General features: G+C 33.6%; 2 protein-coding genes across 2 annotated transcripts; both read left to right on the plus strand.

Annotated features, from left to right (window-relative positions):
• The first annotated feature begins 498 nt into the window (after positions 1-498).
• Positions 499-3,811, plus strand: LOC110650257 (peptidyl-prolyl cis-trans isomerase FKBP15-1). Its single transcript, XM_021805143.2, has 6 exons — positions 499-615; positions 752-801; positions 1,376-1,438; positions 2,169-2,259; positions 2,438-2,542; positions 3,505-3,811. Exons 1-6 carry the CDS (start codon positions 552-554, stop codon positions 3,591-3,593), a joined length of 462 nt encoding a protein of 153 aa, XP_021660835.2. The 5' UTR covers positions 499-551; the 3' UTR covers positions 3,594-3,811.
• Positions 3,812-6,132: 2,321 nt separating this feature from the next.
• Positions 6,133-11,122, plus strand: LOC110650255 (peptidyl-prolyl cis-trans isomerase FKBP62). Its single transcript, XM_021805142.2, has 12 exons — positions 6,133-6,483; positions 6,613-6,699; positions 8,497-8,757; positions 8,855-8,929; positions 9,015-9,095; positions 9,184-9,378; positions 9,467-9,559; positions 9,661-9,959; positions 10,058-10,204; positions 10,298-10,425; positions 10,582-10,702; positions 10,915-11,122. The coding sequence occupies exons 1-12, from the start codon at positions 6,300-6,302 to the stop codon at positions 10,927-10,929; spliced, it is 1,686 nt and encodes a 561-aa protein (XP_021660834.2). The 5' UTR covers positions 6,133-6,299; the 3' UTR covers positions 10,930-11,122.
• The last annotated feature ends 680 nt before the right edge of the window (positions 11,123-11,802 follow it).

Below are 11,802 nucleotides of genomic sequence, written 5' to 3' on the forward strand. Positions count from 1 at the left end.
TTATCATAAAAAAATATATATTTTTTATATTTAATCAAATATTTATATAAACGGATTTAGATAACGGATACTCAACATATAAAACTCGAATCTAGTCTGAACCCGTTACAGGTATTATTTTTCAAATTTAAATATATTCTTAATTCAATTATATAATACCTAAATTCATCTTATAAAATTCCATCGGATCGGATATTCATAGAACCCGATCCGATGCCATCACCACTGAGCAAGGAGGACTTACACTTGTGCTATTGCGCAGGGCCACCTAGGGTCTTTCTCCCTTGGCCCTTTCGGCCTCCACCTTTTTTTATCCCAAATGCTCTTTCCTGGACTGGAGTACCCAGCCGTGAGCCACCCAGGAGGCCAAGGCTACAATGTCAAAATGCAGTTGATTCTGCTCTCTGTCCATGGGCTCGGCCCAATAGTATTCGAAATTTTCATTGATCCATTCAATATAAGAATTTCTGCCTAGCAAGTAGCAACCATCCTCCTTTGGTCTCTCTCGCTGTCTCACACACACACACCCACACGCGCACACTCTCTGCAAGATGAATGTCAGTCGCGCATTGAAGGTGGCCACGCTTTTCTTATTGCTGGCGCTGTTTGCCGTAGGTAATAGTCTATTGGTTGACTTTGCCTTCACATTTGATTGATCCAATCATTCGTTGAAGCTTATTCATTTTGATCCACTTCTAATATATTTTATTATTGGATCTTAATGGGTTCGTTTCTTCATCCAATTTTTCAGCTTCAGCGAAGAAGTCAGGCGACGTAACTGAGTTACAGATCGGCGTAAAGGTAATCAGCTGATGTATTTCTCTCTGTCTTTATCTATCTTTTTATTAAAATATCTACAGAAGTTCAATACATGGAGAAGCTGTAATTTGTGGGTTCTATCTTTGTTAATCCGCTTTCGTTCTCTACTTGTTCCGATTTCGATGGTTAAGGGTCCAATTTAGAATTGCCTCTCATTTTATAGTTCTGGTGTGAGGTCGATGATGTAGCGATTTAGCTGTAATTGGTTGTTTTTAGTTTTCAAACCACAAATTTTTTTTCCAGTCATCAACAAAGTAACCTAATATCCCATGAGTCGTTTTCATTATTTTAATGATTTATGGTGAGTGCTTAATTTACTTAATTGTCTTGTATCATATATAAAATTTGGATGCATTTACTTAGGATTTGGGTATTTGTTTTGTTTGTTGTGGACTTCAGGTGAGCATTAAGTTTTGGGTTACACTTCAGTTTTCAGTTTCATTTCCTTGGTTCTCAAAATTTAGAGATTCCACTACATTTGTTCATTCCATGATGGATATTGTTTGTTGCTTACCCTTCCTTTTTTTTTTTTTTTTTATTTCTCTTGCTGGTACAGCATAAGCCTGAATCTTGTGAAATCCAGGCTCATAAGGGAGATAGAATCAAAGTACATTATCGGGTAAGTGTAATTGCATCGTTGGTTTAATACTTGGATCTTTAGTTTTTGCAATGTATGCCTCTATTCTAAAAGTGGTGAATTCCTATCTGTAAAAACTGTATCTTGCATTTATATAGGAGCAATGTACCACCATGAAATTATATTTGACCACTTACTATAGCATGTCTATTTGTTTGTTAAATTTCTGCAACTTAATTGTTCGGAGCCAAATACAGTTTAGTCACTATATTCTTTGGAATGGAAATTCATTTTACCTCAAAGAACTTTGGTAATTGGTGAAATACATGCTTCAAGAGATAGTTTTTGGACAATGGACACAAACTTGCAAATTGCTGGAATGTTCTTAAAGTAGCCTACTACCATTTTCAAAGAGTATAGTTTTTGGACAATGGACGCATGCGTGCAAATTGCTGGAATGTTATTAAATTAGCCTACTACCATTTTCAAATGGAGTAGTTGGAGTATTAGAAATTATAAGCCTCGCTGAGTTCCTGAACTGTCAATTAGTTCTTCCTTTTATCTGTGCCTCGTTAGGCATTCTAAGGTAAGATTAGTAGATTATTTGTTTGTTATACACTCAAGCGCAAATATTTCCTATCTTTGTACTTCATTTTCCTTTTTTTTATTCATTTTCATATCATAAACCCTATCTATATAATTCTTATTCTTGGTGTAAACAATTTTCATATCAATTTCTTGATTTACATGATAAATTGTTGTGTATTTACAGGGAAAACTCACAGATGGAACTGTTTTCGATTCCAGCTTTGAAAGGGGTGATCCAATTGAATTTGAGCTTGGCAGTGGTCAAGTTATCAAAGGTTTGTGGTGTACTAACAAGTAAACACTGTTCACTGCTTTCATGTATTCTTGATTTCTTTATCCATGCACAAGTATATTATTAATGAGATTTTTGGTAAAAGTCCACTACCCAGTTATGGTTCCTTCAAAGTGGTATCATGAAAGACTATTGACACTTGGAATATTTCCTTCTTGCAGGATGGGACCAAGGACTTTTAGGAATGTGTGTAGGCGAGAAGCGTAAGTTGAAAATACCTGCAAAACTTGGTTACGGGACTCAGGGTTCCCCACCTAAGATCCCAGGTAATACATTTCATGATAATATCATCTAAACTTATTAGGCAATGTAGTCAGTGTGTTACAGAGGTATCTTTATCAAATGTGATGATTAGATGACTCTCCATGATACTTGATAAGCGAAACAGTGTAGTCTTCATGTTTGAAGATTATATGTATTTGGTTCTACTCATTGTAAAGCAGCCACTGAATTGATGCTCACTTAAAATACTGAATTTCAGATCTTGGATTGGGTACTCGTTATATTATTGATTTGTGACACTGTCACTTGTATTTCTAGACTTAGATGGATGAAACTTGCCTAGTTTTAAATTATTATTGCTTTTAGATGCTAAATTATCTTGTATGTTATTCTAGTATCATAAATCTTACAGAAGCTGCATTGGAAATATATCAAGTTCCATTTAGTTGCTGACATTAGTTGTCTTATGAAATGGGTAATTATCACACGAGTATTTTCACAAGAGTCATTGAACTTTAATTTCTTTCATAAAACTCACTGAACTTTAATTTGATTTTATAAAGGTCACTGTGACCTGAAATTAAAGTTTTCAAACTAACCTGCTAATCTGTCAACTATTTTACAAATAAAATTACCTAATCAGTAGTTGCTGGAAGAAAAAAAATAGAGAAAGGAGAGGATTTGACGGCGAGAGGGTAGGTGGATGCCTTTTATGAATCCTATTTTCTTTTTTTTTTTTTTTACGAAACTAATAAAATAAAGTAATTTTATTTGTAAAATAATTGACAGGTTAGCAGGTTAACCTAGAAACCTTTAATTTTTGGTCACAATGATTTTTATGAAATAAAATTGAAATTTAGTGAGTTTTATAAAAGAAATTAAAATTCAGTGATTTTTATGAAAATAAATTACGTGTGATATTTACCCCTTATGAAATACAATCCTGTCTGGTGCATTAGAAACATATTTGTAATGAAAGTAACACATGGTTCTTAAACAATTTCAGGTGGAGCAACCCTAATATTTGACACACAGCTTGTTGCAGTGAATGGAAAAACATCAAGCGGAGGGAAAGCAAGTGATAGTGAGCTATAGTCACTAGACAGAGCAGCTGGTCCTTTTTGTTTTTCATATTTTTCCTGGTAGCTTTTTCTGATTGGTCAAAACATTGTCACTGATACTAAACAAGCCAGACAATAGTTGGATGTTTCATTGTTGAGATAACTACTTTTCTGGCCACATAACTAGGCTGTTGTTTTTTAATTAGAACCTTCATGCAGTTCAGAACTGAAGTGGTGATATTGGTTTTTTTACCTGGTTACCCTCTTGAAAAAGAATAAAAGATGTTCGAACCAACTGCCTGATATTAGAGAAAGGAAGTTGTTTTACGTAGGGGGTGGCAATTTTGGACACAACCCGCGAATACGATACGAACACGATACGAAAATATAGGGTTTGGATTAAGTTTATTCGTGTCGAATTCGTGTCGAATTCGTGTCGACTCATTTATAACACGGTTATAATCGTGTCGTGTCACGGGTTAACCCGTTAATCCGACTTAACACGTTTATGATATGATTTAATATTAATGTCACGTGTTGACCTGTGACCCACTAATCCATTTGACCATCTATGATCCATGAACCTACTTATGTAGCTTGTTAAATGGGTTAAGTCATGTCAAACACAAACCGTGTTAAATGGGTTATTTTGTGTTAAATGGATCGTGTCGTATTGAATACACATAATGCAATTTAATATTAATCGTGTCGTGTCATGTAACCCGTATAATAAAAGGGTTGTATTCGTATTTAAATTTTTGATACTATTTATTAATCGTGTCGTGTTCGTGTCGACTTTAATCGTATTCGTGTCGCGTGTTGACACGATACGAACACGTCTCATTAACCCGAATTGTCACCCCTAATTTTATGGTTAATCATTGCTAGGATCTGCTTGCATGTTCTTTTATTGGATACAAATTTACCAAAGTATAGGGTTTTTTTTTTTTTTAATGATAAATTCCATTAGAAAAAGGGATTAATATAAAGCTAACCCAACCTTGCAGCCCCTTGACAACTGAGTTGCAACACAGAAAGAGCTCCAACAATAACTAGCGCTTAACCAGACAAGTAGCCCATAGGCCCATAACCACACCCTAGAGCTAACAGAAGGAAGAAGTTGGATAAAGCATCTTAATTAGTGCTGCTAAAAGCAGGAGAAAGCCATTGCAAGCCATGGGGCCATTCTTCCAGAACAATAGCTAGGCCTCGGCCTCCACAAAACGATCTTGGACGGAATTCAGTAATTGGCGGAAAGAGTCAACCGGCGGAGCTCATCAGCATTTTCGCTTTTGACTCTTTTTTTTTTCTTTACTCAATGTGGAACTCCAACAACCCAAAATCCGGTAAACTTAACAGCTAAAAATGCCTACCAAATTTGCCTTGAGACAACATAAGCCATAACATGTGTTTACTTTTTTAAAATTTTGAATTAAAAAAAAAACTTAAATTTAAATTTGTATTTTCATTAAGATTATATTTAGCAGGAGTTAATAATTTTGTGGATTCTCTAAATTGAGTAAATGCGTCTGGATAAAAATTTTGATTTTTTTTAATAAAATAAAATTTGAATTTAAATAGAAAAACAACCAAATAAGTTAAATTCAAAAATTTTAAAATAATAATTTTTTATATTATTTTTAAAAATTCAAAATTAAGGACAATTTATCATTATCAAATTTAATTATATACTTTTTATTATTTCATTATTCCATCTTCCAATTTACATATATTATAAAATAACAAAAATTTAAAGTTTACAGTTTAAATAATTTATAGTGTTATAAATTTAAAAAAAATATTGCATTAAAGTAATTTTCTTTTTTTATTAAAATCAAATAATAACAAAATAAATTGTTTTCTTTAAAAAAAATCATAAATATATTATTTATTCAAGATAAATGAACATTATATTATTTAGTTATTTATAATTAATATATAAATCTTAAAATAAATGTAAAAAAAATTTGATAGAGATTATTTCATGAGTGGTTTACCAACTATGAAAAGTTGTATGATAATTTTCAATCAGACGTATAAGATGTAAATTGTTGTGTTGGATCAATCTAATGTCTAAGTGATAGAAAGTCAAATTCATACACATTTTCTTATAAGAACATCATATAAGATTGTATAAGAAGAATTATCAGAAGGTGTTGAAGATAGAACCTTTTGTAATTTTTTTTTTCATATTTACAATTCATCTTATGAAGAGTTGATTTTTAGAACAATTAAAAAAAAAATACATTTTCCACTGTGTCTCGGTGTATTTTATGATTATATTATACATTTTTTGTTTTATTTATTATTAATTTAAATTATATTTTATTAATTCATTAAATTAAATTTTACTTTATGAAGAATAAAATTATATAGAAACTCGAACTTTCATTAGAGTTGAGAATTTCATTTTACAATCACAGCCGTCCACTACGCGAATCCGTGATGAGAAACACCCAATCACGTACTCCCTCCACACGAACGTCGATGGAAGTAAAAAACACGCTCGCGGGTGCTCGTGTCTGTGGAAGCATCCTGACCCTTTAAACAGGACAAAGCCCTTAACCCTGGTGGAACTCTCTAGAACTTGGGCTCTTTCCCCTCTAACTAGCCCCATTATAAACTCCTCTCTTTTTCACTCCCTACCTCAAATCAGAACTTGTTCTCTCTCTAGATTCTTCCAAAGTCTTTTCTCCTTCCATCTGCTTAGATCGCTCTTGATTGTTTTACGAGCATCGACATGGAAGAGGATTTCGATCTTCCAGCCGGAGACGGGATGATGAACGAGGACATGGATCTTCCCGACGAGAGCCCCATTTTGAAGGTGGGCGAGGAGAAGGAGATTGGGAAGCAAGGATTGAAGAAGAAACTTCTCAAGGAAGGTGAAGGTTGGGACACTCCTGAAAACGGCGATGAGGTTGAAGGTAGCTGCAGCTCACTACTTTGATTCATTTTTGCTGATTAATTGTAAATGAGCTATTTCTTTTTTTTTTTTTTTTTTGGTTCCCGATTGTTTTCTGTTTTGATTGTGAAGAGAATTATTTGTGTTTCAGTTCATTACACGGGGACGTTGCTGGATGGGACTCAGTTCGATTCCAGTCGAGATAAAGGGACGCCATTCAAGTTTACTCTTGGTCAAGGTGAGGCAATTTTATCCTTTTGTGAGAAGATTTAGCGCTTGGGTTATATCTGGATATTTGAGCTGTTATGACTATTGATTGTTTCGAAGCTGACGTTTGTAGACTTTTAGTCAGTTATCAGTGTAGTGCTGTAGAATAGTATAGCTATCATTCTCTCTTACTCAGGATGTGTCAGTGCTCAGTTTATGGAAACCATGTGATTGTAATTAATGCAAACTCTAGGGATGGAAATATCGGGGTAGGTCTGCATCTTTGAATGGCATTTCATTTTCAATTGCGTTTTAGCTTTTGAACCATTTTATGATCTTTGAACGTATTCTTTCTGTTTAACCCTTTTTTTTTTTGGTTCCTACTTGTGTCTAAGAAGGGAAAATACACATTGGTCAACAGATCATTCAAAGTCTGGTCACTGAATTAATCCTAAAATGCACAATGTTGTCATTGATCTTATTCCATATGATGATTGAGTCCTTTTGTGCAATTGGATTGTGTTGCTGCTGTAGTTTTGGAATCTTTTGTGCCAATGCAGGAGAATGAATTTTGCTGGTGCATTTATGTCTAGAGATTGGGTTAGAATTGTTAAAAAAAAAAGAAGAAGAAGAAGAAGAAGAAAAGGAATACTGCATCTAATTACTCTGTTTATTTCTTTTTCTATTTATCAGTAATTTATTGCTTTGTTTCCATTATTTCATCATGTAGGCATAAAATGCATTAATACATCTAGATCCTGGATGCCTCAATAGTTACAGTGCCAATGTGCCATGTATACTTTATTTCATAAATTCACTTACAAATAACTATTAGAAGAGAGACTAAGGGCCTAATGACGTATAGAAAATTGTGATAGTTTCCTAAACAAGAAAACCGGAAAATAGAGTTTTGTGGAATTGTGTTTAAATGTGCTAGTATTCTGAATGAAGAATTGGAAAATAGTTTTTCAATTTTTCAAAATTTAACTGAGATTTGAAAAATAGTTTTAAGTTGTTTTTAACTGTTTTTCTTTGTAACAAAAATTCTATTGTTCTACTTTTTTCAAATAGAAAATAATGGATTTTCTGTAATTAAAATTATACTACAATTTTTCATAATTAAAATTGAATAATTATTTAGGAAAACATTTATTTATAATGATAAACATATTAAAAAAATTTTAGAAGTAAAATAAGTTGTTAAATGTGTTTTATAATGATTTATTTTTCAATCATGAAACATATGTATTTTTTAAAAATTTTTTGAATTAGAAAACTATTTTCTATTTTTGATTTTTAAACACTTTCCTCATAATTTTTCCTTTTTTTTTTTTTAGAAAATGAAAATTAGAAAATAGAAAACTGTTTTCCAAGCCTCTAAGTGTTGCATTTGGAATAATTTTGTACATATTGAAAGGATATTAGAGAATAACAAAGATAGTTTCGAAGGTGGCGCTTTTTTAATTTTTGGGATGGTTACACAGACAACTTTGAGGTTGGATGTAAATTTAAAATGAATTTACTAGGAAAGTGTAGTTGTAATCTTTGTAGGGGAGCAAAGACTAACTGAAATTGAAGATTTAAATTTAATGTGTATGGAAAATTGTCTCCCATTGATTTTTCAAACAATATAATATGTGAGATGCAGGGACCAATCTATGATTGTCATTTTTCCCTTTTGGCCTCTCCATTTTCAGCGTGAAAGGATGTGAAAGAGAAATATTTATGTGTATTTTGTCTTTTATATCAATGATGATGATGATGATGATATCATTAAGGTGGAGAATAATTTTACTTGGTATATTTATCTATTTGTCTACGACTGCAGGCCAAGTGATTAAAGGGTGGGACCAAGGTATTAAAACAATGAAGAAAGGGGAAAATGCTATTTTCACCATTCCACCTGAGCTGGCTTATGGTGCTTCTGGGTCACCACCTACCATTCCTCCCAATGCCACACTTCAGTTTGATGTTGAATTGCTGTCTTGGACTAGTGTCAAGGATATCTGCAAGGATGGTGGGATATTTAAGAAGATTCTTGTTGAAGGAGAGAAATGGGAGAATCCCAAGGATCTTGATGAAGTTACAGGTATTCTAGTTACTCAACTTTACATTTTTTTCACCAATGATGATAGTGACTTCATAAAACTAGTATATTAACTGCATTCCTTGCTTCATTAATGCAGTTAAATATGAAGCTCTGCTTGAGGATGGAACAGTTGTTGCCAAATCTGATGGAGTAGAGTTTACTGTCAAAGAGGGTTAGTATTACATGTTCTTGTCTAATGATGGTGTTAGAACTTGAGTTCTTTTAGGGTTTCTAAAATTTTTTTCATCAATATGCAGGTCATTTTTGTCCTGCATTGTCAAGGGCTGTCAAGACAATGAAGAAGGGAGAGAAGGTTCTTCTAACGGTGAAGCCTCAATGTAATGTATCTTGTCTTGTGGTTGGTTCTATTTAAGCAACATTGTTAATTTCACTCTTCTCATTTTATTGTTCATTTGCTTTATTCAGATGGGTTTGGGGAGAAGGGTAAGCCAGCATCTGCTGATGAAGGCGCTGTTCCACCCAATGCCACACTCCAAATAACACTGGAGTTGATTTCATGGAAGACAGTGTCAGAGGTGACTGATGACAAGAAGGTTATAAAGAAAATCCTGAAGGAGGGCGAGGGATATGAGCGTCCAAATGATGGAGCTGTTGTCAAGTGTGAGTGTTGAATCACATAGATGGAAATTTGTGTTTTTCCTTTGCAGATTATAAGTATCTAATGGGTTCTACTGCTTGCATCATGCAGTGAAATTGATTGGGAAGTTGCAAGATGGTACAGTATTTCTGAAGAAGGGCCATGATAATGAGGATGAAGTATTTGAGTTCAAGACAGATGAGGGTAAAAGATATGGTTTCTATTTCTGTTTCCCTTTTTTTAATTGGTTGAATCTGTTTTTAATGTTGGGGCTTTTTTTTTTTTTTTTTTTTCTCTCTTGACAGAGCAAGTAATTGAGGGGCTTGATAGAGCTGTGATGACAATGAAGAAGGGTGAGGTGGCACTGTTAACAATTGCAGCAGAGTATGCATTTGGTTCATCTGAATCACAGCAGGAGTTGGCTGTTGTTCCTCCCAACTCGACTGTATACTATGAGGTTGAGCTGGTGTCTTTTGTCAAAGAAAAGGAATCATGGGACATGAACACCCAAGAAAAAATTGAAGCTGCTGGTAAGAAGAAGGAAGAAGGCAATGTTTTGTTCAAAGCTGGAAAATATGCTAAAGCGTCTAAGAGATATGAGAAGGTCATTTTTGCATAGATCTTGCATTTTTACATTCATAGATCTGGCTTGTAATAGTTCTTTAAATGTACTTTTTTTTTTTTTTTTGGCTCTTTTAACAGGCAGTCAAATACATAGAATATGATTCTTCTTTTGGTGAGGAGGAAAAAAAGCAGGCCAAGGCATTAAAGGTTGCTTCTAACCTAAATAATGCTGCATGTAAATTAAAATTGAAGGATTACAAACAGGCAGAAAAGCTGTGCACGAAGGTGAGAACTGGGATTATTTTCCTGTACCTTGTTTGTTATTTAATGGCTCTATGCCATAGCACAAGTATAATCTGTGCTATTGGTTGTATGCAGGTGTTAGAGATGGAGAGTAGAAATGTGAAGGCTCTTTATAGGAGAGCTCAGGCATATATCCAGTTGGCAGATTTAGACGTGGCTGAGTTTGATGTTAAAAAGGCCCTTGAAATTGACCCTGAGAACAGGTATGTCATATCTGTTAGTCTTGGCCAACAGTTCATTATAGCTTTGAAACATGGAATAATAGGTTCTGAATGTTCGATAGAAAACCATTGAATTCTAGATTTTGTTGAAGATATGTAATATTTTGATCTTTTGAACCTTACGCATGATAAAAACAGGGATGTCAAGCTAGAGTATAAAACTTTGAAGGAAAAGATGAGGGAGTATAACAAGAAAGAAGCCAAGTTTTATGGCAACATGTTTTCAAAGATGAATAAACTGGGCCCTGTTGACTCTAATGTAAGTATTCCCTTGTTTATGGAGAACTAGGAAATCTTTAACCCAGGTAATCTCGTTTGCATGAACCAAGATTCAAGTGCTGGAGCATTCTTCCTAGGATATTTGTTGTCATAAGATTGTTTTAATAGTGTTTTTTTATCATATTTAAATAGTGTTTTTTTATCATATTTAACCTTTTATATTGATGTGCTGATTTGGTTTTTCATCTACAGAAATCCGTAAGCTGATAAGGCTAAGCCAATGAGCATAGAAAGCAGGGCATAATGGGGAGGAAAGTGGATGATCAACTAGAACACGAATGAGCAAAATCCCCTAGGTTTTTTTTTTTTTTTTAAAATGGATTTCTAGGATTTTTTTTGTGGTTTTGCATTATGTGATGAGAACTCCCAAATGGATTCTTCTAACAAAGAATTGGGTGAATGGATAGCAACATAAAGAAACTTATCACGAAGGTTTCCTTTCTGGCTTTGCATGCCATTATCCCTTTTGACGATTGTCTAGTTGAAATATTTATATTTACCAATTGTCACTTGCACATTTATGTTTTTGGTTAGTCCAATTCTTGGATATGGTTTGTTAGGACCAGGCTGGGAGTTCAAATGGACGGCCATAGGTCAAATTTAACCTTTTTTTAAAAAAAAAAAAAAAAAAAGAATAAACTGGAATTCATAAATGGAAGGGAAGCAGAATCTCTGCACAGATAACTGGATGAGAACTTCCTGTATCCTGAGGCTCTTAGAAACACGCGTGTGCCACGCTACACGAAGAAGGAAGCTAACGCTACATAAGTTTTGATTCTTCTCAACACTTCATTAAACGCTACAAGTTTTGTCTCGAATTTTCAGAGCCATAAATACGAAGTTTTTGTATATGCTGTGGGGGAAAAACTATTGTTTAGGTTCGACATAAGGGATATCACGAGACAATGTGTGTGAAAATCATCTAATTTTGGTCAAAAAATATTTTTTTTATTATTATTATTTCAAGTGAGTTCTTATAATTTATTTATCTCGAAGTGAGTCACACTAGTTTTCCTGCAAATAAAAAATCAGAATTAAGATCCATCTTTGTCAAACATGAAAAATATATATTTGATTATT

Source organism: Hevea brasiliensis, chromosome 7 (genome assembly GCF_030052815.1).
Source record: "Hevea brasiliensis isolate MT/VB/25A 57/8 chromosome 7, ASM3005281v1, whole genome shotgun sequence".
Lineage (NCBI taxonomy): Eukaryota > Viridiplantae > Streptophyta > Magnoliopsida > Malpighiales > Euphorbiaceae > Hevea > Hevea brasiliensis.